This window comes from Gavialis gangeticus, unplaced genomic scaffold, assembly GCF_001723915.1.
Source record: "Gavialis gangeticus isolate Ggan-Ray unplaced genomic scaffold, GavGan_comp1, whole genome shotgun sequence".
Taxonomy (NCBI): domain Eukaryota; kingdom Metazoa; phylum Chordata; order Crocodylia; family Gavialidae; genus Gavialis; species Gavialis gangeticus.
In genome coordinates, this window is record NW_017729028.1 from 34,230,708 (window position 1) to 34,257,620 (window position 26,913).

The 26,913-nt window shown below is 44.9% G+C and overlaps 1 protein-coding gene across 13 annotated transcripts in view; it reads left to right on the forward strand.

Moving 5' to 3' along the window:
• The window catches only part of PKHD1 (polycystic kidney and hepatic disease 1 (autosomal recessive)), a 484,191-nt gene that overhangs the window by 150,182 nt on the left and 307,096 nt on the right, over positions 1-26,913 (forward strand). For all 13 annotated transcript variants that reach the window (XM_019520930.1, XM_019520934.1, XM_019520940.1 and 10 more), the window contains one exon: positions 17,361-17,517. In XM_019520930.1, coding sequence (XP_019376475.1) covers positions 17,361-17,517 — 157 coding nt within the window. The remainder of the gene's footprint in view (positions 1-17,360; positions 17,518-26,913) is intronic.

A 26,913-nucleotide genomic window follows, 5' to 3' on the forward strand; every position in this document is an offset into this window, starting at 1 on the left:
ACAGATCAAATTCGGATCTATGTCTTCAAAAATTCCTTGGAATGAACTGAACTAAAACTCCCAGCCTGTGTTCAGATGCGCAGGGTTGTGTGGTTTGTGGCACCATAAACTGCACGTGGGGAACATTAAAACAGGCAGCGCTGGGCCAAAATGTGCTACTGAGAAATCCCGGTACCAAAAATAATTTAAAAAGGGCTGGGAAAAAAAATGTGATGTGGCATAGCACATACAACAGGAGCGTCCACCAGCAGACACAGGGGCTCGGTCCTCCGGGGAGACACTTTGGATGCTGGCCAGAATGTCTCCACTTCTTCAGGTGTGCCCCAGCTCCTCTAGCATGCTGAGAGCTGGAAGGATCTGGGCAAGGGCAGTTTGCCCCGAAGTGGGACAATTTGTCCCTTAACAAAGTGCACATACAGGGGTGTGCTCCATGGCAAAAATAGCAGCAGCACTTTGTGCCGCTGCTATTTTTGCCACTATGGCCATGTCCAGACAAGTGCAGACTTTTGGTTCCCCAGGGGCAAGTAGGAGTGGCACACCTTGCATCGCAGCTACTTGTCCCTGGGGAAAGCCTGAGCCACGCATGCTTCAGTGTGAGGCAAGTTACCCCGGGGGCGGTAGCGGGAAAAAAAACAGAGCAATGCAGGCATGAGCAGTGTGCCCTTGCAGCTTGGAGAACACCTGACTGTGTGGTATGTGGTGCTGCAGACACATTTGTGGCACCACATATTGCACAGCCGTGCTTGTCTGGACGTGCCCTACAAGACCATGTCCCTGCACATCTGGATGCAGCCCCAGGGGTGAAATTCTGTCTCCATTGGAGTCAGAGTGAATTTTGCTGTTGATCTCAGTTGACCCCCTTGTATAAATCTCAAACCTTGATTGAGATCTTCCCTTATTGTGTACTGGAAACAGTTTTAGGCCTCTTGGTACCTGAGTGTGGAGCAGAGTGCCCAAAAGGCAGCCCAGAAAGGAGCGTTGTTTGTTAGAATAGCTAGGTGCTTGGAGTTGACTCTATTTACATTTTGGATTTTCCTTCTTCATTTTGCCCTTCCCCATTCATAGACTTTGCATTCCAGATCGTGGGGTCTGGTATTATTCAAGGAGACACTTCCAAATAGATGCAGACCTGCTTGAATGTCTCTTATTGAGATATTCATTGTGTTCATGCAGCTCCTTTAATTATTGGCTCTATATGCAAAAAAGGTTTTTGTGGTCTTGGTAGGTAAAAGGGAAGCTTTTTAAAGTCAGCTACTTGAATGCACACATGTGTGAGCACAAACGTACACACAGTAGCATCTTTTTGGTGCCCTCCCTGCGAAAACCAATATTCTGTGTCCTTAATTAATCACCTCTGGTGCAAAGAGCCTTACCTTCTGTGCACGGAAATTGCAGTGATTACTCCCCTGCTGGAAAAGGTTTTTTTACAGGAGTCAAGTTCTCTCCCATGCCATTGTCCAGTTGCAAATTGGCCTGGAGTCTGGCTTGTGCCATGGGCTCTGACCTCCCAAACTGCCCACTCATTTTTCCCCAAACTAATCAGCTAGACGAACTATTTACAGTTGGCTTTTGGGTCTTCTCACTGCTCTTGCGGCTGCCCCTGTCTGAGTAATTAATGATAGCCCTGTTTGTTTATGGTCTTGAGTTACTAATGCTGTTGGCTGGAAATGCATTTTTACCTTTGGGACCTGCCAGCTTCCTGGTTCTAGTCCCACCTCACTGGCCTAGGTCAATTTTTTGTGTGTAAACAGATTTATCCTGTAATAGTTGGCTGGAGACTGGGCCATTCATCAGTCCCAAAGTGAATGTGCTGGGCCACGTTCTTCCTCTATTGTGCTGGTGTAAAAGCGGTGCAGGTCTGTGACATTGCAGCAGGGGAGCTCAAAAGAGAATTTTTCCTCGTTTAATGTTGGGTACGCTCCTTGGCAGTGCTAATAAGCACTCCCATTGCAAAATGGAAAGCACTGAAGATCTCCCAGGACCGGACCCTCTGTCTGGCTGTCTAAGTACCCACACAGCCCTAGTCACTTTGCTATCTGCAATCTATGTGGTCGTGAATTGATTTATCCCCCCAGTGCCCCAGCTAGGCAGGATAACATGATCCCTATACGGCATATGGAAAACTGAGGCACGGTTCTCAGCAGGTAGCACATGAAATCATAGGAATACAGGCCTGGAAGAGACCTTGGGTTTCAGAAGCCCCTGCTAGCTTGGGTACCATTTGATACTGGTAAAAACAGTTATAATATAATTGTTACATCAGTATGCTCGCATTGCAGTGCAAATTGCTGGTTGTTGGTAGTTTGCTGGGAATCCTACCCCCTCACACCACTGCTGCTGCATTTGTCAGGGGTGTCTTTTAAGTCTTTGTCAGAGGCATTGGGTGTTGGCTGCAGCTAAGGCTAGGGATTTTGAATGGGTTTTGCCAGTGCTTCTGCTGGGACTTAAATCCAGATGTTCCTGGCTAGAAGGTCTTGCCCCCCCACTCAGGGTCAGACCCATCACCACATTTGGGGTCAGGAAGGAATTTTACCCTATGGTCAGATTGGTGCCAACTGTGGGTTTTTGGGGGGTTTTTTGGCTTGGTTTCCTTTGTAGTGGGAGGGTATGTTGGTGGTAAAGTAAGGAGGTGACCTGGAGTTTCATCACTTGAGTATATATTAACCTTTTACAGAGGCAGGATGTCAGCTGCCATAGTCCCCCTGCTTCACCTGTGGCAAGTTAGAGTGTTACGTCTTGTGTTGTGTCAGGCTTGACTGTAATTTTACTACGAGATTAGGTTATGGATTCTCATAGGATGGTTTGGAAAGGGGTGATCCTACCTGACGTAGGGAGGTCCCTTTCAGCCCTGCTTCGTTCAGGTAAACACCCAAACCTGCCACAGGTAAAGCAGGGGACAATGTTGGCTAATGTCATACTGCCACAAACTTTGTTAAAATATGCTTGTGAGATCCCAGGAAGAGGGCCACACTCCCCCACTACAGACGAAGGCAAAAATCACCAGTCTCTACCAATCCGGACATGGAGTAAGAAGTTTTTCCTTCCTCCAGGGGCAGACCAGGTGATTGGTCTGCCCCTGAGTGGAGGGGCAACACCCTCAAGCCAGGAACCTCTGGATTTAAATTTGAGTTTAAGTCCCAGGAGGAGCAAGAGCAAGGGACATCATGAGGGGAAAAAAGATTCATTCCTGGCCCCATGTGGCAGTCAGCAAAGCTCAGAAACCTGGGAAATACCCCTAGGAGAGCATAGGCATAGCTGCTCCCAGATCACCCCGACCAATGCTTGTCCAACCTCTTCTTGAACACTTGTATCCATGCAGGAGCATATAGACATAACAGTTACATCTTAGCAGCTCTTGTCTCTCTTTGTAAACTGTCCACAGCCCTAGTAGCCCTTCTTTGTACCTGTTCCAGTTCCTTGTGGGGGACCAGAATGGGCCATAAAGTTCAAGATGGGATCTCCCCAGTGCCTTGTACAATGGCAATACTACTTCCCTTCCTCTGTTGGAAAATGTCTTCCCTGCTAGGCAAAGATTGTATTTATTTTTTCCATGGTTTCATCACACTCATGGCCCCTTAATCCTCCTACAACGTTACTTATACACCCCAACCTTTGTCCTTCTCTTTAACTTGTACTCAAGGAAGCCTCAGCCGATAACAGCGATGCTTGTTATCAGTCCCTAAGTGCATGATCTTGCACTTTGCATTATTACATTTCATCCCATTTCTCAAGGTCATTCTGTGCTTCCTGCATAACATTCTTCCTCTGATTGGGTGATTCCTTCAACTTCCCAGAGCGCCCCAAGGGATGACGAGGTCGAACAGTCATAAACTACTGCGAGACTGTTTCAGGCTGGACATAAGGAAGGATTTCTTTACTGTCCGAGCCCCCAAGGTCTGGAACAGCCTGCCATCAGAGGTTGTTCAAGCACCTACATTGAACACCTTCAAGAGTAAATTGGATGCTTATCTTGCTGGGATCCTATGACCCCAGCTGACGTCCTGCTCTTCAGGCGGGGAGCTGGATTCGATGATCTTCCGAGGTCTCTTCCAGCCCTAATGTCTATGAAATCTATGAAACTTCACCCGATTACATAAACTAAGTCTTATTTTTTAATGCTAAAAGCATCAGAAGCATAAAGGAGAGGGGGAAGAAGGAGGGCATGGACAGTAGTGGTTGTTGGTTTGCAGCTGCTGGGGGAGAAATCACCTCCTTTTTTTGCTGATAAAAACAGGTGTATTTTGGCAACTCAACATGCATGTTGGGGGCAAAGTAGGAGGTGACATGGAGCTTCTGCATGGAAGGTGTAGTGAGGGGACACAGTACTGCCGAAGGCATAGATTGTCCAGTTACACCTATGAAGATCATGAATAAAATGATGAAATAAGACCAAGACAAGGGCCAGCGCTTGAGAAACTCCTCCCAGAGTCTTCCTCTAAACTGAGTATTTCCTTTCAAGCCAGAAACAGGAATAATGTTTAAAGAGGTAAAAGGGGAGACAGGATGTCTCTGGGGAGCAGGCCTCAGCCGTTGTGCTGCAACTGTTACAGCTGTATGCTCTTGTAGCAAAATGAGTGAGTTAAATCAGTGTCATTTTAATCCCAAATGAATCGATTAAAGTTGCGGTGATTTTGCTACATCGATACTGGTATAGGAGCATGCAGATAAAACAGTTGCATTGTAGCTCTATGGTCATTATATGATACCAATATGATTGTTACATCTATCTATACTCTTAGTAGACGATTCCTTACCTTATCTTAATCTCTAGTCCATGCTTAGTACACAGTGGTCCCACTTCCTCTCTCAGTTTTTATTTATGTAGCTGGGGAACCTGTATTGTTTGTTTGGATTTCCTTTTCAGGGTCTAACTCAGCATGACTTTTGGCCGCTCTTGCCTCATCTATGCACTTCCTGAGTGTTTGTGGCTGAGCTGGGAATCAAACCCAGTCATCCTAAATCCCTTCTACCCCAACTGTCCCTCTTCTGTCTCTTGGAGTTTAGACAAGAAACGTTAACTCTGACAGTCCAGATCTTCCCTCAGCCCCATCCCCATGGGCTGTACAGTCTGTGGTTTGCCAAACTTGTATCTGAAGTTTTCAGGCTTATGAGAGTCTCTTTTTTGCCTGTGTTCCTCCCTGTTCTTCTTACAGTTTTCCTAAATTGGGATTAATATAAATGATGGTATCAGACATGTGATTTAGTGAGCACTGTTCCCCACCCCCACTTTAAAAATCAGAAAACTTTGCTGAATTGGTGGGTATCTGGATTGTTGATTTTCTGTGCAGTGAAAGACCATGAGCTATTCAGATCTGGGTTCTGTATCTGAACAAATTATAAAGCAAGGCAAATCTGCTCTGTTCCACATAGGTTTTTATACCACCTTTTGACCATCAGGCCATGTGCATTAAGTGCATTCAGGTTCAATATTTAAAATAGTCTGAACTGCTAGTAGCCAAGCTCAGTCAGTTAGTTTATTAGACGTAGGAGGCTTAACCTTGGTTCTGTGGAAATTGGTGGCAAAACTGTGTTGAGACATGACACATTAATTGTTCTTGCACTTACTCACTAACCTATAAAGAATGGCGGTCTATTGAGTGTGTCTGAATTTGGCCTGATGACCACGTTGGAACTAGCCCTTTCAGGGTTGCATGGAAGTGCCAGATCATTTTCCTTCTTCCAACTTCTCAGCTGCTTCTCCACCCAACAAGTCTAGTTTCCTCCCTTATGAACTAAGTAAAGACCATCAAAAGGGTGCTGCACTTGGGCAGTAGGAACCAGCGGCACACTTATACAATGGGGAACTCCTTACTCGAGAGCACGGAGGCAGAAAGGGATCTTGGAGTCATTATTGACTCCAAGATGAACATGGGCCGACAATGCGAGGTCATGGTTGGCAAGGCTAACCGGACCTTGTCGTGCATCCACAGGTGCATCTCGAGTAGAGCCAAAGAGGTGATCCTCCCCCTCTATGCGACACTGGTCAGGCCACAGCTGGAGTATTGTGTCCAGTTCTGTGCGCCCCAGTTCAAGAGGGATGTGGACAATATGGAGAGGGTCCAGAGGAGGGCCACCCGCATGATCCAGGGACAACAGGGCAGACTCTACAGTGAGAGACTGCGGGACCTGAACCTATTCAGCCTCCACAAGAGAAGGCTAAGGGGGGACCTGGTGACTGTCTATAGACTCACTAGGGGGGACCAGAGGGGTTTGGGGGAGACGCTGTTTCCCCTAGCGCCCGCTGGCATAACAAGGAGAAATGGGCACAAGCTGTTGGAGAGGAGGTATAGATTGAACATCCGCAAAAACTACTTCACCGTTAGGGCGGCTAGGAGCTGGAACCAACTTCCAAGGGAAGTGGTGCTGGCCCCTACCCTGGGGGTCTTTAAGAAGAGGCTGGATGCCCACCTAGCTGGACTCGTTTGAGTCCCATTTCTCTTTTTGGGGTTTTTGTTGTTCTCCCGCCCTGGCGGGGGGTCGGGCTAGAAGATCTACTAGGTCCCTTCCGACCCTTAATCTATGAATCTATGAATCTATGAAAAAAAAGCCCAAGGCTGAAATGATTCATTCTTTGCAGGTTAGTCTAAGCTTCATAGATTGAACCGATAAGCATGTGAACAGACATTCAGTTTTGACTGTGTTAATGCAACCACATGCCTGCAGTGACTCAGGCTAGAAACTGGGGGGACTACAGTGTGCCTCCCTGCTCAGCTGGAGATGACAGCTTGGGCCAAGGCTAGCCCACCCTCCCTGCAAGGGGGTTTGTGGGGGAGGTGCAAAGCATCCTGGGATGCTGGAGGACTGAGGGTTAACTTGAATCTGGAGGGGATCTGGGACAGAAGTTCAATAAACTGATTTAACCTAAATCATTAAAGTCTGATACTACATCCATCCAGGTTAATCTTAAATCAGTTTTGGCCATTTTGAAAGTGGTTTATGTGTAGTGAACTTGTGTGTTACAGATTTGAACCAGTTTCTGATCACTTATACTGGTTTATGTGTAATTTCTGTCCCCAGCCCCAGTGCAGTGTGCAACCATAAGACTCAAATTAAACGAATATGAAAGGAACTCCTGGTAGAGGTTGCTGGGCACAGATTGCTTTAAATTTCTATCTTTCCAAAAGAATTATACACAGCTTGTGTCAATGGTGCCATTCTGATGTCATGGCTTGTACCAAAAAAGTTGATGTTAAGGATTGTTGACAGCTAAACTTCTACTTCTCCTACAGCTGAGTACATGAAATGTCTACACTGGTTTAATCAACCTTTGTAGCAGTGTAGACAAAGAGCAGCCCAATGACATACAGCCCTGCACTGGAGTAATTTGCTTGAATCCAGTGTGGAATTATGTATGGAAAGAACCAGCAGTAATACCACTGGTGTGGGCTATGCTGGTTTTTGTGTCATCAGTGCACATAAACCGGGGGGGTGTATAGACAAAAGGGTACTGTACAATGTTGCCACTTTGGTAAACTCTTTTAACAGGGTTCTTACACTGATATCTGTGTTACTCTAGCATAGTCGAGACCATTTGCTTGTCCCCCTCAAGGGTCCTCAGTCTTTTCTTCAGGAAGCTGCAATGGGATATACAGTGAGAAGCACAGGATCTTATTACACTAAAGTCCCCTACTGCAAGAGCAGTGTGAAGGGGTCTCAGCAGAGAATCTCATCTGTTTTCTTCTCCACTGGGACTATGGCAATAGTTGTCCCATGTGGGCTGACAAAACCCGTTCGGTGCAAATAATGCTATACCCGCATAGAAGAATATAACCATCTTCTTTGTTAGATCTAGTGTAGTGCAAAGTCTGCTCTGTCATTCTGTAAAGAGACTGGGTTACGTTGGACTTTCTTGGTGAGTGCTAGTGTAGCTAATACTGTTATCTTGTGTCTTAAAGACTTGTTAAAGACATCTGTTACCATAAAGACATCTTGCGTCTTTAAAAGTGATACTGAATATTCCTTGTCTTGATACTATACATGTGCCAACGTGACTGTGGGACTTGACCAAAGGGGCCACCACCAGCCAAATCTGGCTCGTCTGGGGGCTGGGGCGTATCTTGTACAGCAAACATGTTCAGTGCGGGGAATAAGATTTAGCATATTTATGGAGCATGTGTTGAGGAGTGAAGAGCCTGCACCAGTTTGCCTGTTCTAATTATAGATGTTCTAACCACCTTCTTAATTGCTCCTTCATTAGGAAGTAGTTTGATGTTTCTGTTTTTTTTTTCCCTGGGAGGTAAAAATAATCAAATTTTGCTTGCTTCTGTAAATATATATATTTTTTGCCCTTGAGGAGATAATTATTTCTATTGTTGCATGGAGATGATGGCCAATACAGGAGGAATAATTAGAGCAGATGGCTGTGAACGCTTCCCTTGTAAAAGACATCTAGGATAATAAAACACCCCGTTCCCTTTTGTCCCCTCCAAATATGTTTTTTTGCTTTCCTTCAGGTAGATTGAAGAGGGGGAGGGGGAAATGGTTTCCCTGTTGTATTAAGCTGAGGAGCTGTCAAGAGTTCACAGCCTGGAAAGTGAGCTCCATGTATTCCATCACTGAAATTAAGTGTTTTCAAATGTGGCGTGGAGTCCTGGGTCCAGAGCATGGGGAAATATACACTGTACTCCATCACTTAAAATGTTAACCTTGTCTCTCACTAGTGACTGGGAACAGAAACACTTGCTCTCTGTACTTGCTGGTTAAATGGCAATCTGTCAGCACCAGAAGAAAAGGCTACCTTGTGTGTGTCAATCTCTCTGATATGGCTGTAGTGTTCAAAACCTTTCACTTGTTCACTGCATAACTAGCAATGGGTAATAGCTACAGTACTTAAAAATGTTCTCCACTCCTGCAGTGGACCGCAGGAAACCATATAGAGATTTTTTTTTTAAATATATGCAAGAAAACAATTTGGTGGGTTTTTTTTTTTAATTATTATTGCTATGCATGTATATAATGCCATCAGCGTGTTCAGCGCTTTATTGGCAAGCGGTTGAAATTCAGTCCTCATTGAAGTCATTGGGCAAATTCTGCTACTGACTTCAGGAGGGTTTGGACTTGAAAGTCCCCATTTCAAAAAACCTTGAGTTTAAATTGACAGTGAATAACAGGTTGGGTATAACAACAAGCAAAATATGTGTTATAGTTGCTGGATTGCTACCAACTCTTAGTTTAATGGTTTTGTTGCTCTTTGGACAGAATGGTGTCATCATTATAATCTAGTTTGCTTTTATGTCGGTGCTAGCTCTCCAAAAGAACACAGGTTGGTACTTGAGATGAAGTGAGGTGTATGCCCTCGAGAGAGAGCACTTCACCAGCAGCTGAAATGCAGCCAACCCAGGGCTACCTTACATCAACCACACTGTATGACAGTTTAAAAAAACCAAACAAATACAAAACTTGAAGATAAACCTGTTGGAAACTTGAGAAAAGTAATACAGGGGGGAGGTTGGGTGTAGTGAGTTGAACTATAATGGGACCAATATACCAGGGTTGCTAATGATATGTTTCAGGGGGGTAGGTTGTAGCCGTGTTGGTCTAAGGACTTCAGCAGACAAGGTTCTTTGGGTAAATCAGATATCTTTTATTAGATCAAGTCAAATAGTTGGAAAAAATTCTTCTTAGCAAGCTTTTGGACACAAACACCTTTCATCAGGCTGAGGAAGGGTGTTTGCGCCCGTAAAGCTGGCTAAGAAGAATTTTTCCAACTATTTGAGTTGGTCTAATAAAAGATATTGGATTTACTTTAATGATATACTGTATTCACCCAGTACATTTTTTCTGTTATGCTCTAGCTTGAACTTTTTTTTTACAGAGAATTGACTGATCATCAGTATAATCACAAGAGGTAAGACTTAGCATCCCTGTTTTACAGGTGGAGAAGTCAAGGCACAGACATTAAGGGCCAAATCCGATGTCTTTGTTTCAGCACCTAGAAGGTAGTGAGAAGCCTGAGTGTGATCCTCTTTCACCGTCCCTAAAAAGTTATTAACACAAAAGTGATGGGTCCTCTTCTTCCTCACTGCTTTTTGTAATTAAGCCTTAAGGCTAAGATACAAAGGTAGGCATGGCAATGGCTTTTCAGTTACTCAGGTAAGGTGGAATGAGATCACACTTGGGCATCAATTAGGTGGACAGGATCTGACCTTAAGTGCCTTTCACAAGCCACACAAAAAATTAGCTTCTTGTCAGAGCTGGAAGCAGAACAAGTGACTCTTGAGTTTAATCTAGACAAAACTCCCTGTGCTTTAGTGCTCCTCCGTATCATAAGGGGCATTGTACAGGACCAAAGTATTCTTGAGCTCATGTCTGTCTTGGGTTGGGTCTTATACTCCCAATGTACAGGGCTGGGCATTCATTCACTACTGCCTTAGTGAAACAGGGTCACCCGTGATGCTGGGTTTACGGCTGCCTGCGTTCCTCAAGTTCATTATCTCAGCTGTATGTAAACTATATGTATATGTGTCTGTGTGCATGTGTGCACACATGCTTGCTCGCTCACTTAATTTGAGCTTTCAGCCATTCTCCCTTACCTCTCCCAGTCATTCAGTTAACTGAGCACCCTGGAGCTACACCGAGTTAGGGACAGCAGGCTTACAAACACATTTTTGTTTGGAAGTTTAGCCTTACTGAATGAATGGGAATTTTAGTCTCTCCCAGGCCCACTTCTAGTCATTAGTTTAGTGCTTGTTTGAGACCCCTAGGCTTGGTCTGAATTGAATATCTTCTTCAGATGGCATAGTTGTGATCACACAGAGCCTCTGACCTTTCTGTGCACTGATCCAAGGGCTCTTCTTCCTTTATTTCCTTACAAGCCTCACTTGCAACGAGTTGATGAGAGTTACAGCTTGGCAGATCGTGTTGGCACACCTGCAATGCAAAGACAGAGAGGGAAGGTAAGTATCCACATGTCAAGACTCAGCATAGAAGCATGCAAATGATCCCAAGAAGAGCTCCATGCCTCCCTCTGTCCCTGTGCTTGGCTCCGACTCAAAGTTCACTGCAAGCTCCTGGTCCAGATCCAAGGCTGGGCATGCTTAAATCTTGTTTGATGACAAAATCTGGGGCTCACGTCATCTCTGTTTATAGTCAAGGTGGATCAAAGCTACCACGGGGGAGACATTCTGTAGTGGTTGCAACACGCTGAGTTGTAATTTGAGTATGAAGTACGAAGCGAGGAGGAATCTGCGTATGAATTTGACTTACTGCAACTCACAGAGCTAGCCAGGAACACCTACAGCCCAGTTACTGAGATGTGCACTGTGCAGATTTCCATTTCTCTGCATCTTGCCTTTCAAGGTCCGTGCCACCGCAGTCCCCAAAAGTCCCCCCAATAAAAATAAATGAAAGCCGAAAAGAGACAGTTTAAGTGACAGTCGGCTCCATGTGCTTGGCTCCCACTGGCTCTGGGGGCTCCTTCTGGTTCATCAGACAAACATGCACTGGAGGGCAGACAGCCACGACCTTGGCTGCTGCAGCTGCTGCAGCTGCTGCTGCTCCTCAGTGTTACGTTACTAGGTATGGTTTAAATAACAGCATCGGGTGAGTGCTCGGTGCCAGCCAGAGCAACAAGAAGAGCCTGTCTGCTGTGAACAACTGCTCGTGCCTCTTCTTGCTCCTTGGTCCTCAAACTGGCAGTGGGAAGGAAAGAGCAAATGTTCCCAAATCTTTCAGCATATACAGTCCTCTGGTGATTGAGCACTTAACTGCTATTATTGGGTTTTTCCTCTGTGACCAAGGGAAGGAAAAAAAACCTGGAAAGGCTACCCAGTGAGGAAGTGTGTTACCTGGGCCCATCTCACATGAGATGCAAAGGACTATGCAGCTATTAATCATATGTTATAACTACTTGGCCACTTTGCTATGAGCTCTCAATGTGATTTAGTGCCTGTGCTCATGTAGCCATACCCCCCTGGTCAGGATTAGCATCATACAGGACACACCAGTAATAAAGGTACCTCATCCTTATTGCTATTTATATGCTAGTAGTGTCCAGTGCTGCCATTGCGCTGGGTGCTGCCCTGCTCGGCAGTGTGAGGCCAGGCCTATTCATAGGTGCAGAGCTGGCCGTAGGGAAAATGTGCATGTAGTGCCCCCCTGACGACAGCACCCCTGGCAGATGCCCACATCACCCACCCATAAGGCCAGCTCTGCGTAGGCGTTTTACTATCTAATTAAGTAATGAGAAGGGGGATGGCGTGGAAGTGCAGAGGCTTGCTCCACATACCCCAGCAGGCAGTGGCAGGGGTAGAAATAAAATCCAGGACTCCTGACTCGCTGTCCTGTTCCCAGTCCACCAGACCACACTGCATTCTTTTGAGGCCCTTCCCAGCTCAAGAAAAAGGGGGAAAAGAGATAAATCAAAGAGTAAGAGTTCCTTTGAGGAAGGGGAGATGGTCTTGTGTTTGAGGGACTGCATTTCTTTGGGGTCTTAGCAAATCTTTTAAACTCCCTGTGGTGCAGTTCCCCATGGAGTAATAAAATAAGGAAGTTTGTCTTTTTTGTATGTACAATCTCGACATACAAAAAGACAAACTTCCTTATTTTATTACTCCATGATTGTAAGGTCCTTGGGGCAGGTCCTGTCTCATGGTGGGTACATGTGGCCTCTTGCACAGTGGGACCCCAAGGTGCTAGAATGATACAAATAAATGGAAGGAGCAGCTATCTGTGCACATATTTCATTTTCAAGTTAGTTTCTTAAGACAGATGCAGCTTCCTGGACTACAGCAAGCATCCATACTCGCCTTGGGAGCATCAGTACATTTAGTGTTGGGGATAGCTCCCCTTTAACTAGTGGGAAGGTGTATGTGTATGAAAACAGAGGGACTATTGCCACATAGTCTATAGAGTCTATAGTTAAATAAATGAACCAAAATGTAAAGAGGTAGGTTGAAATTCTGGGAACCAGGAGCAGCTTTCATTCGCAAGAAGCCAAAAAGCAGAAAGGGACTCAGTTTTTATTTAACATTATGGTGTTTAGTTCTTCAACAGGTCTTGCAGCTCACAACAAGATTTAAACAGTAAAAGCAAGAACAACTTAATATATTCCTTGTGCCCAGGCCCATTACAACCTAAGAAATCAGATGCTTTGCTTTTTTAAGTCAAATGGAAGATGCCTTCCCGACTTCAATGCGCATTAGATCAAGCCCATTAAAAGCACCATTTTGGACAGGGCAAACCATTTCATGGCAATTCCTTACAACAGGCATCACACCCATGGACTGAGGCTCTGTCAGACAGGGAGCTATCAACTGTAAGATGGTGGGAGATGTTTACTGAGCAGTTGACTAATTAACTGCATAGTAGATGTTGCAGCATCTACATGCATGCCCCTATTAGGGTGCACAAAACCATTAAACTCTGCAGCATGGAAGTACTTGTCGTATCCTGCTGCCGAGTTTGTTCATGCACAAGAAGCAGTGCATGTGTAGATGCTGACCCGGCTGGCTGGGGCACGAGGGCTTGCTGGCTAGCCCAACACTGAAGCACCCTCATGCCCCAGGCAGCCCCTCTGCATCAGGCTGAGCATATTCAGAGCAGCCCCAGGTTGGCAGGCTGGTCCCCGAGCCCCCCACCAGCTGGGGCTTCTCTGACCTGGCTCAGTCTGGGCACATGTGTAAACCACACACCTGATTGCTTCCCGGGAGCAAGAAGCTGCGGAGTGACGAGCTCCACACTTTATTGCTGCTCGCTAGTTGTACATGTAGGCATGCCCACTGAGGCACAGGGTAGTTTGCCCAGCAAGTTATCAAACGAGCGTGTGCTGATGCAATATATTGCAAAGTGGTGGAGAAGAAATGAAGCAGTTTTATTTCTTGAGTTTTCTCGAATATGTTTTGCTTGTTTTCCACTGGAAACCAGTTCCCTTAGCTGTGCAGATTCTGCATATGGTGAAGCAATATATATTTACATTACCAAGGGTCCTTTATAAATCTTGATTTTCCAAGACTTCCTCCTTATAATCTGTTTCCCCACCATTACTCTGTTACTAAGAGGATATGTTTTTAAAGTGATGAATATTTAGTATTCAGGGTGTCAAGTCTGGCCAGATCTGAGTCCTTCTTGAAGGCCCATTACTTCCACAGTGAAAGAAATTGGCTGGGATGATTTAGCTGGGGCTGGTCCTGCTTTGAGCAGGGGGGGTTGGACTAGATGACCTCCTACGATCCCTTTCCATCCCTAATTTTCTAGGATTCTATGAATTCTAGGATTTTATGAATTGATTTATATATACTCTGTATATTGGTGTCTCTTTCTCTCTAAACTTTGTCTGCATGTCCAGCTAAATTTACAGTCTAATTCCTTAAAGCAAGCCTTCCCATTCCCAAATATCTGGAAAGCACCCAACACATTGTTGTACTCCTGGAAACACATAATACTGTTTAGATTAAGGTATTCAGGGGTTCGCTCATCCCTAAAAAAAGAAAAAAAAATTAGTTCAAAAAGGCATCCCAAGAAGCAGAGAGAGATGAGTGTAATGGATTAATTCTAATATTGGAAATACTTTAAATTAAATGATAGAAATGTAAGTCAGGAAAGGATCTTAAGAGGTTACCTCTTGCATTCCTCCGCTCTGAGATCTGTTATGAATATCTAGACCATCCCTTAGAGATATTTGTTTAACATGCTTTTACCTCCTTAGGTAGCCTGTTCCAGTGCTTACTTATCCTTCTAGTTAGGAAGGGTAACATTGTAATCAGAATTATCATAATAATATAATTATAATAATATTGTAATAATAAGGATAATATTGTTCTAATATTGCAAATCATGTGTTCTGCAAATTAAGCTAATTAATGCTTGTTCTACCTGAGGGAAATGTGAATAATTGATCTCTGGGCTTTTCATAACCACCCTTTTACCTATTGAGAAACTTCTATCATGTTCAATTTATTTCTACCTGAACATATGTTTTCCAGCACCCCTTGCTCTCATTGGGTGTTGCAGGGACTGCCTATACGACATACTGCTTTTCTTTGTTAGCTGACCAATGGCAAGTGAATTGAAAAAATGACTATCTCCACCGTACACATTACATTTGAATCACTCAAACCAGAACTCAGGCAAAATCCTGGCTGAATAAGATGTGCTTAGCAGTGTGCCCTCTTTTAAACTTTTTTTTTTGTTTAAGTAACAACATTAACAAGGGCATGTCCCTGAACCAGAGAATGTCCTGACTTTAATTTACCAATATGGAAAACAGGAAAGTATTTTCAGAAGCATCCCCTGATTTATCACATGTATTGTGATGGCAGATGAAAAGAGCTTTTCAAGTAGCTGGGTGCAGAACTCCAGAGGCGCATCCCAACGAGTGTGCACATGCAGTTTGCGGGGCCTCAAACCACATGTAGAGCATGTGCACTTGTTCGCCATGCTGCAGATTTACAGCGTGGCACTAAAAATTGACACCTGGAGATCCTGGTGTAAAAAAAAAAAAAAATTACTGCAAAAAGTGGTGAGGCGCACAGGACAGCAGCATACCCCAACCAGAAATGGAGCCTATCTGGCCAGAGCCCTGCTGGCTGCCAGCCAGGCTCTGATCAGCCAGGCTGATCATTGCCGCTGCTGCCCCACGAGGCCCTCAGGATCCCAAATAAGGCTGCTGAAACCAGCACAGGTCCTGGCCTCAGCCTCCCCTACCCTATCTGGGACAATTTGCCCCATGCCAACCCCACGTGCAGGGGCATGCGCAGTGGCAGAAAGTGCCACAAATTTGTGCCACTGCTATTTTTGCCATGGCAAACTGCACACCCCTGCATATGGGGGCATGCCCCATGGGGCTTTCTTGATTAAAATCATCGCTTTGCCTCAGTTGGTACAAGATGCCTATGGCTGAACCAAGATTGTAACCCAGGTCTCCTGAGTCTTGGTTTAATGCCCTTTTTACTACAGAGACCTTCCTACCATGGAGGTGAATCCCATGTGTCAATCCTTGCCTTGATCTGAGGGTAGGTGTGAATGCTTTACAAATACTGGCCTATCCTTGTTAGAGTATGAAACTTGCTCTCTAAATCTGCTGCCAAGAGCTTCTTTCACTGTAGGTCTAGGCCTAGCTTTTGTGGTAGGCCTCAGTCTACCTGTGAAGTAGACCATTGAGTAGGGTCTAGTAAGTGGAAGGAGGGCGTGAGAGAAGGAGACCGCAAAAACCTACGGCTCAGTGTACATTATATACACTTGTGCAGTAGCAAATGAAGGTCCCTTTTGTGGTTTCTCATTTATGTAATGCCTGTCTTGACATACTCAATAGTTGCCATCTGGTTGCTTGTAGCAGTAATGGCACAGGTGGGTTTCGAGGTGTGATGTGTTAAGGAGAAAAGGGTTGTAGTTTTAAGGAGTAGTTGAAGGGGCCTTTCCATACACGTTTCCTGGAACAAATTCCACCTACTCTGTTTGGGACTGCAGCCTAGGAGGAGGTAGGAAAACCCTTGTGAGCACCAGCCTCTTTCATCAAGGGGTTTGCAAATGAAGCACTTCGTTTTGCTTCTCTCCAGAAGTCTTTCCTTTGCGATAACCACCGCCTGATGAAAACCATGAAGCCGTTGACATTAAATCTCCCCCCAAACTGGCTGAGGGCTGTTTTCTGTGCCTGTATGTCTGCCTCTCGATGTTTGTGAATGTGTGCTCATCTTCATGGATTCAGCCGAGCCTTCATTGCAATGCATAAGATTAAAGTCCCGAATTAAGGAAGGGAAATGGAGGGCTAGGCTGATAACAAGCAGGTGCCGGTTCACACACTCTGAGTAGATGATTCAGGCTATTTGTCTGCCGTTTTTGAAGTTAATCAGCATTATGCCTCTTCCCATGCTTCATTTGGAACTAATGTGTGAGCTGCTGAGGAGAAGGAAATAATAATATCAAATAAGCAGAGAGAGGAGGAAAGGTACTTGAAAAGAGGAATGTCACTATAAATAGGGACAATTGGCTGCAGTGCCTTTGAAAAATAATACCAACTCTAAATGCCACCCTTCAAGCTGGATGTTTTGGATGTACTTGCGACTGATGGGTTCAGCACCAGTTCTGATTTTAGGGAGGAAAAAAGCACTGAGAAATTTAGATTTTCCCCTATTTTCTCCTATTTTGCTCTTATGTGGAAGGGGAAATGGGCTGGGATGGCTGCTGAATGAGTATCTGGTACCCCTAGTGCAATAAACTTGCCAGAATAAATGAACTTCACTTCAGATATTTCTTGTAAAACTTTGCTCCATTCTCCCTTAACTGCAGGTTTGGTTGCTTTTGGAGGTGACGTGGCCCAAGCTAAACTCTGTTACAAAGCGACCTATTTTAAAGTTACTCCCATTTGGATTTTGGTGTGCACAACTCAAAAGGCAGTTTTAAGTGTAATTCTTCCCTCTTTTCAGAGACACGCTCGCCTCCGATTCTGCGGCCCGTGGTCTAAGAGCTCCAGCTGGCTTGAGGGGCACCCACCACAAGATGGCGATAACGTCACGGTAGAAAGAGGCCAGACGTTGCTATTGGATACCATCACTGGCATCCTAAACTTGCTGCATGTCAAAGGTCAGAGGCGTATTTTTTTGTCCCTTTCTTCCAGCTGTAGAGTTTCATTGTCATGATCTCCCTCCCCCTCTCCGGCCCCCGCACCCCTACTTCCTAGCTCCCAAGATGGAGCAAGGCACCTGGTCAGACAGGAGGTGGAAGAGACAATGTGTCGGTGTTTGGTCGACATAGCGAGGGGGCGGGTATGCTTAATTATTTTGCATGCAGAAAGCATCCTTTTCTTGTTTGAAGCATCATGACAACGTGAGGCTGAAGGTTTTATTTGTTCGTTAACTGCTGAGCGCTCAGCTCTCCCCGCACAACGATTGGCGATGACAGCAATGCTGGTAACTATAAGCAGCTATGTTTTCCATGTCATCTTTGGCACGAGTGCATTGCCAAAGCTTTGATGAAATGAATGCTGCAGAATGATAAGGCACAGTTCGAGAATGTCACAAATAAACCAAGATCCTCGGCAGCGGGTAAATAACAGAGCACAATTATGTGGGAGAGCATAAGGTCTCTGCAGTACTTACACAGCCTCAGTGAAGTCCAGACTTGGTGTAAACAGAGGGAGCTCTGTCGAAATCAAGTTAAGGAGAAAAGTAAACCTGCCATTCAGCCCCTAGATACATCCCACTCTGGAAATTAGGTCCTGATCATACACACTGGGTATGTCTACACATTGTTGTGTAGTGACGTTAGTGCTGCACTGTGTTATAGATTTGTAGATGCTCAGGTTGGAAGGGACCTCGATGGATCATTGAGTCCAACCCCCTGCCTGGGCAGGAAAGAGCACTGGGGTCATAGGACCACAGCTAGATGCCTATCCAGCCTTCTCTTAAAGACCCCCAAGGTAGGGGACAGCACCACCACCCTTGGAAGCCCGGTCCAAATTTTGGCTACTCTTACCATAAGGGAGCATGGAGAGGCTGGGATCTGAACCTGGGAACCTCAGCACCCACAGTGAGAGGCCCTGCATGGTGTACCACAGGACCCAGCTAAAGGAAGCACCAGGAGCCTCTGTGTTGGCTGGGAATTGAGCCCAAGTCTCATGCATGGGAGGCAGGAATTGTACCGTTGATCCACCAGTGCTTGACGCTTTCAGACTTGTTTGGGGGAAGTAAAAACACAGCACAGTAGACACCCATACTGCGGCATATGGGAAGCGCAGGGTTATATTCACCGGCTATGTCACTGTGTGGTGCGCTATAGCCAGGCAGTGTGACACTACGGCAACATAGCTGGCAATCATGTGTAGACCCACATGATCGCTATATCGCCATGGTATGCCGTATGGTGATGTGTAGACGCCCCCACTGTGTATATACTTAATTTTGAGCATGTGAATTGCCCTAGAGATTTCAGTGGGATTGCTTGTTTGCTTAACATTAAGCATATTTGTCAGTTTTTCCAGGCTTCAAAACTGTAAATGTTGATACCTTCATACTCCATTAAAGAGTTTCTCCAAAAGAGATATAAGCGTTAAACTGTCATTGGTACTTCATGTGAAGGATTATGGACATGATTAACGAGGAGGGCTTTACATGTTTGTTTTAATAAAGTTTAGAATAATCACATTAGGAAAAAAATCTGAGAGTTTAACTACCGAAGGGTACATGCCTCCCTCTCCCTTCAGTTTTACTATTTAATAGGATTGGAGGCCTTCAGAAATAGCTGGGTGGAGTTCTGTTAGGTTTATCTCTACCTCTGGAAAGAAAATGCTTTTAAAAATAAGCCAGAATTTTGATCAAACATGAAACCGTTTAACCTGATTTCTCTTCCCTCCATTCAGACACTCCTAAACCTCTGACATTTAGTCTTGAAATGGAATGAAATTATTCAATCCAAATAAAATTATTATGATGAAATGCATATGTGTAGCACATGCTGAAGGTGAGTGTGGACTAAAACCCGGTATCCAAAGTCCTGGAAATTTTGGAAATACTTGTCAAAACTTTGGAGCTTAACCCAAATCTATGGGCCAGATCAGGAGTAGAATACCAAGTAAGGATGCTTTTGAACTTTGGACAAGTTCAGATGCAAATCTGAACTATGGGTTTGATCAAAAACCCAGTAAGTCACTGGGAACCTTTCGGCTGGTTTCAGCTGAGTTTGGAAGAGGCTCTTGATAGCTTGAGCTTATCTCATATTTATGTCAACACTTTCCTTCATCATACTCCTTTTCATATGCAGAATAGTTCCATGTTATAAAATGGATGCTCTTGTCAAAATATGATTATTTTAGAGATAGTTACTCTCAAAATTACATTATGTACCATGGTTGGTTATACATGTCCTGGAGTCCCATGTTTTTGTTTTAAGTTTTTTCTACCCATCTCCAGTTATCTGCATCCTAGTAAGCACATACACTAGGTTGGTATTGGCCATTTTGATGTAGTTTGAATTAGAAAAAGCCAAAGTCTCGTGTGGTCTAAGCTGCTACAAGATACTGGGAGTTACTGACTCTGTGTCTGGGTATGTCATTTAATTGCCTGTTTCCCCAGTTGCAAGATGGGAATAATAACTCTTATCTGTCCCAGGTAAGAATCACCACGTTTTCAGTACAGAAAAGCATCTGCAAGGGGACTTAATTATGTGCTTACATATAAGCATGTGCTTAAGTGCTTTTCTTAATGAGGCCCTGATGGAGAATGACTTAAGGCCTTGTTACACCTTACACTGTCAGCCACACAAAGGTTGATCAGTGTTAGTGCTAGCTTGAGTTTGGTGCTAGCTTGAATTGAGTGCAGTCACACTTCAGGTCAGCATGGGCCTGGAGGATGGAAAGGTAAGAATACCCATACCCCCACCCATTCTGGGCTTGCTTTCTGCCCTCCAGGCCTCCCCTGGTTTTCCTCCTACCCCTGGGGCTTCGGACCTGCCCTTCAGGGTTCCCTCGTGCCCCGCTTACTTGTTGCTGCCCAGCTGTCTGTCCCAGGGGAGCAGACAGGGAAGGCTTAACCTTCCTGCCCGGGAGGCACTGCTTGTTTGCTGCTCTGCACTCACAGAGCTAAAGTAGTGGAGGCCAGGCAGCCTGTTTTACCCTTCTCTGCCTGATCTGCCAGGGCAGATAGCATGGGCAGCCACAAGTAAACTGAGGGATGTCTGGGAATAAGCAGGGATCTGGGGAGGGCGGGCAGTGGGCTTGATGTGGGCTGGTGGGGGGAAGGTGGGTGTTTACACTAAGGTGTATCTTGGGGTGTCTACACCTTAGTGCAACGTGAGCTGGGTAGCACTGATCAGGGATAATTCTGCCCTGGAGTGGCATAGCTTTGAGCCATCTAACAAGTGCTTAAAACCAGTTTCAGCTGTTAATACATAGACAATCCAGGGGTTAAGAGCTCCAGGATTCACCCAAAATTACCAGGTAACAAGGCCCTTAATTAAACCTTAGTTTTGCTCTCATTGGAGACAATGGCTTTATTGGTGCAGGACCAGGATCCGAAGCAGAAAAGGATGTATAACTGACATTCCAGATGAAAAACCCTATGAGGTTGTGTAGTCCATTCCTTTGCTGAGGCATTTTTGTTCCCTACAGTCATACACACATTGTTTATAGACTAAGTAGTTGACCTTCCTTCTTTTCAAGACATGACCAACATTTTGAATACAGGTATCTAGGTCTGATGCTACATTCATTAAGGTCAATGGAAACCCCTCTTTGATTTGAATAAGTATTGCGGGGCTTTGGCTTTATAGCTTTAAAGTTGCCATGTGAGTTGCTGTGCTAGGGATGCCACTTACCTGTCAACACATTGATGTTAAGCAGTGTGTTGAGGCTCAGGTTTTGGGTAGACCAAGAACGGTTAATGCAGTATTTCTCCATTGACTGGGACAAAGTCACCAGGTGAATAGGGGATCTGTCCCTGCCTCTTTCTCTGCAGACTAGAATGACAAGAATGCCATGAGTAAAAACACAAGGGGCACATCTACGCATGCATTTAAGATGACTAAATTTAATGTGCATCAGCTAATGTGCATTAAGCTAATGTGCATTAAGCGATTTTTGGCAGGTGTCTATATGTGCAGAGAGGTGGCATTAAAGTTAGTGCCAAGTCCCTGCAGCCCTGCTGTGTGCCCCTAGTGCTGGGGCAGACCTAGCACTAAAGTTAGTGCCAGATGGCATCTACATGTATGTTAACATGCTTTAACTAATTGTGCATTTGCAGGCATCGAATTTAGTTATGATTAGCTTAATTTCACCATTTCTAATGCACATTAAGGCTGTGCACATGTAGACGTGTGCCCATAACGTACATTGAATTAGGCTAGTGTGCATTCATGTCTTGTGTAGATTCATCCAAGAAGTGCCATATTGGGTCAGGCCATTGGTCCCTCTTGCCCAATATTTTGTCTGCAGCAGTTGCAAGTAGTGGATGCTTTAGAAAGAGGGTATACACACAAGCCAGGTCTAGTATAATACATCCTTTGTTGTATCATCCCCGGCATCAACCATTTGTTTCAATGGGATTAATTCAGATTTACACTGGTGAAAGCTGGATTTGGATCCCATTTTTCATATTTTTCTGTGTGCCCCTTATGCTGGCTGTACCTTTCATTTCCTGGGCATGATAACATAAAAAGCATATTTTGTAAGCAACAAAACAGCTTCTGATCTTCTAACTCACAAATGGGCTAAACATATTTATTTTTTTGGCATCCACCAATGCCTATTGAACATCTCTTTGAGGGAGGAGGAGTTAGTTCTACACAGGTGATGGACCTGAGGCCAGAGACCAAGTCAGCCATGATGCTATAGTCCTTAGATGCAAAGCCAATTAGCAGCTCTATTAAGATAGAGACCTGCAGGGTTCAGACAGGCCCAGGTAGAAGATTCAGAGTCTGGGGAAAGAACCTGTTATACACATTTTATTTATGTTCAGGTATTCTGGTTTTGAGAAATAAACCTACCCTTGAAAAAAAAAAAGGACTGCAATTCTGTATTGTCAATCATTTTATTTGGTGCACACAGCAATGAGTTGCTCCACTGGTGTTGAATTTAATGAGCAAAGCATAGCCACGGTGGAAACCACAACACCTCTTCCATCTGCCTAGACTCAAGCTGAGACCCTGAGAAGTGTTCATACCTTCTTACTCCCGGTCCTTAATGGCCGGTGACATGAAATGAAGACCACGTTGTCTTCATGATAACTGAGGTCACAGGTGCGTATTACAAAGATTTAAACGTAGAAGGCCAACCAGCTCTAAAGAAGCCTATGCTTAATGCCAACACATTTGCTAGTTATTAGAAAGGATCTTCAACCCTCTCCCCAAAGGCAGTACATTCTTGTATAGTCTTCATTCAGACATGATATAGATATGTTCCTACAGGCATATCTAGGCAAGCACCTCTTGACCACAGACAGGAGAAAAACCTGCATACTAACTCCTGCAAGACCTCCCTCTGACAGTCCTGTGACACCGTTACTCTTAGCATGATGGTGATACTTATCCAAACTCACATCAGCCAACAAACAATGCATTGATTGCTGATATAGGCTGAGTTGGAACTGGCAGCCCACGAGTTACAAAACGTTTCTCTCTATCCTTATCTTCTTTGCTATCCAGTCACTACCCAACCTACTTTTTCAGTATCCCCATATTATTTCCCATGTCTTTAGACTGGCTAGGGTGCTGGATTTGCTCTGCCATGTTTTGATTTGCTCAATCCATTTGAGCTGTGCATTGAGATACTATTTGCAGGCGGTTTCTACTTCATATTTTCTTTTTTTAATCAGGCAGAGACATTACAATTAAAATACCGTAAAAGCAATTCTGGCAGTATTGCAATAAGCATGTTTTTTAATTAAAGAAAGAACATGGGATGTACAAATAGTACTAGCTAATGGGAAATTTTCGTCCAATGTATATTTTAATTGAGAATTAAAGGAGAAAAAAAGTCAGCCCTGTCTCTCCTTGTTACTGCGGGAGGGTCTCCTACTTTGTTACACTGAGGTGCATCAGCTCAGCATTAATTACAGCCACAGTGTCTTAAAATCCTACAAGTCTGAGAGAAAAGAAGGAAAGTCATTTTTTTACAGGGAGCCAGTGTTATTCAATGGGATTTTACTTGTAGGCCAAGACAATCTGTCTCAGACTTGTAAGGTCTGTGAACTATAAGAACTGGACAGCTTTTCTGCTTTTCTCCTCACCAGTAAATTCTGGTTTGGGGCTCAGCCTAGGTGCAGACTTAAACCATGTATGTTGTTTTCCTAGGGCTATTCCTTGCCAGCCAGATTGATTCTTCCACATCTCTGGTAGCTATTGAGACTCCTTGGAGGCTTCTCAGGCTAATCTCTAACTGACCAGCAGAAGGTAATCCCAGTTCTGCTAACAAAATGAATTATGTTCAGCTCCTGCAGGGATCAGACTGAAATCTTAGGGAGTACAGGCCCTCCTTCTTCCACTTTCTGGCAAGGAGAAATGGATCAGGCCTATCTTTGGAAGCAGACACTATTGCTAATTATCTGACAGTAATACCTCAGCATTTTCCTTTATCTATCCTGGGTACTATTCCAGGACCCATCACGATATTGTGAGGTAGAGAAACACTGCCATTGCCCTTTTTGCTGGTTGGGAAATGAGACCCAGAGAGACTAAAGGCCTTATCCACTTTGGCCTGGGAGGTGCCTAAATGTGATCTAGGTAGAGCCTAAATTCTCATGAACCATCAGGTTTGGCTCTGCTCTGCAGGTCACCAACCTCAGTAGTCTGGTACATTCAGGTGGCACTACCATTTTGAACTCCAGAGTACACAAGGTGGGCATACAGGGACTGCTGAACATGCCCAGAAGTGACTGACTTTGAGCCTAATTCCCACTTCACCACCACTGGTTTAGTCCTGGTGAGATGCCCACCTCACACTAACAGCTTTGAAGTCAGCTTACAAACAATGGTGGTTGTGCCCACGTGTGCTCAGTATGATTACGGTGCTCGTTCAGGGAATGGGAGACCCAGGGTCTACATCATCTTTGCCCCAAGGCAGACTTCAAACCCACACCTCTCACTTCCCAAGAGCATCCTAATTGCTAGGTTGTTGAATAGGCTAAGTTATCTAAGGGCTGTTTCTTTAAAGCCATGACTGTCTAATAACTTAACAAACATGAAGAGTCCAGGACCGTTCCCAAGGGAATGCCAGAACCAGTAGCTTCAAGCCAGGTGCCCTTCTGTTTGCTTTCTCTCTATCCACAGAGCCCCTGTCTTCTTGCTTGCCCAGCTTCAACAACTCAGCTGTTCTAAGACAGTCACTGACTCGAGGGAACCCTGAGATTTAATGGGAGAGATGGAGAGTGCCACTCGTATGTAGCCTAGAGATTAGGGCACTCTCCTGGGAGGTGAGACTTATGGATTTGGAGGTTCCTCAGGCTGAGGAAGGTCTCTGATCCCTGGATGAGTGCTCCAGCCAAGAGGCTTTTTGGGAAAAAGTTGGGCACCACCATTGCTAGTTAGTTAAGTGCCCATCTTAGAAGCATTAATAGGCTAAATGGATCACAGGCAGTCAACTGTGGTGAAGGATGGATGTTCAGACATGCGTCTGTCCTAATTATTTTCTCTTGGCTGCCTTTTGGTGACTCTGAGCTTTCTCAGGTGCTCGTCCTCTCTGAATCCTGCAGGTGAAGCACCAAGGTGCTAAACTCAGTCCACCCGGATTGTTCTTCAGTAGTTCCTAAGTGTTCCCATTGACTGTATAGGGATCCCAGGCACCTAAATCTGGTCGTGTCAGCTTACTTTCTGGGTCGGAGGAGCCTATATTATAGGTGCTGAGAGGCCTAAATATAGGCATATCTGAGACCAAACTAGGTCTGTCCCTAAGTCCCACATCCTCAAAGGTGCTTAGGCACATAATCCTACTGATTTCAGTTGAGAGTAGGGTGTCTTGTATATTCCCTTTGAAAATCGGATGCAAGTTATTTGCCCAAAGTCATGCAAGAAATCTTTGGAAGAAGAATGAACACAGCTGTGATCTCTTGGCTCCCAACCCAGTGCCCCAACTGCTGGGCCCTCACTTAGATCAAAGCCCTGTTATGGTAGGTGCTCAGCAAATGTGTATTAAGATACAGTCCTTGTCTTTAGGTACTTGCACTGTAAATACCAGAATATAGGGAAGAGACTGAAGCACAGAGGTTTGGAGTGCTTTCACCCAAGATTATACAGAGACTGGCTGGAGCAGTTGAGCCTGTTTCTTTTGAGAAACCAGTCTACCACCTGGCCTTTCTTCTTTAAAATTATAGATGATAGAAAATGAGGGTTGGAAGGGACTTCAGGAGGTCACATCTAGTTCAGCTCCCTGCTCCAAGCGAGACCAGCCCCAGCTACATCATCCCAGGCAGGACTTTGTGCAGCCAGGCCTTAAAAACCTCCAAGGATGGAGATGCCACCACCTTTCTGGGTAACCCAATCCAGTGCTTCACCACCCTCCTAGTGAAAAAGTTTTTCCTCATGTACAACCTAAACTTCCCTTAATGCAACTTGAGACCATTGCTTGATTTCTTTGCTGAAAGTGAAGCGTTTGACTCGAGTTGATCCCTGGAAGGCTGATAATTGGTTCTGCAGGCCATGTACCCATATTGCAACAATTTTGTTTCCATAATTTTTGGATCCTTTGTGGGTCTCTTCCCAAAGTATAGTCCTAATGAAGGAGCCAAATGTCTTGCTTCTGGAGCTCAGGTGTTGGGGTTTGACAGCGCCTTTCAACTTATTGCAGAGTAAAAAAATGTCTATTTTGCTTTCAACTACTTTGTCTCCCCGCATGACCGATGTTTCCCGAGCACCTGAAAACTATATATTTGGGTAATATCGATTCTGATGTACTCAACCGGGTGATTATCCTTGACTTCGAAAGCACCTGATATAATAAGCACTGTTCTTGTTTCTATTCTATACCGAGCTGTCCTGTTTGGTTATCTCTTCCTTTGGAGCATACGGTAGGTGTGGTCAAGTGTCTGCCGTAGTGCTGACAGGGTAGAGAGGCTTCCTCTAAAAGAGACGGGGCTGGCAGGCTTATGTGGGCTGCAGATCTGAATCACCATTGCTTGGCAGCTCTACTGTAAGCAAAGAGTCCAACCAGCTTGCAAAGGATCACATGCCATCTGAACAGATGGCCGTGAAGGGAAAGAGCCAAGAAACATGGGCCTCAGTCTTGGGAGCTGGTTTGTAACTGAGAATATTCAAGCAGCTGCATGTTTCCCTCTGAGAGCTGGATGAAGGCCCCAATCCAGCAAAGCACTTGACTGCACACTTAACTTTTAAGCACACTAGGTACTCCCATTGACTTCATGGGACTATTCATATACATAAGTGTTGTCTTATTGGGACCGAAATGTGTGTTGGGAGTGGTCACAAAGGGAGGATAACATATGCTGTGGGACATAGAGTGACTCCTTCAGTTTAGGCGGCCTTCAAGGTTAAGTCAAT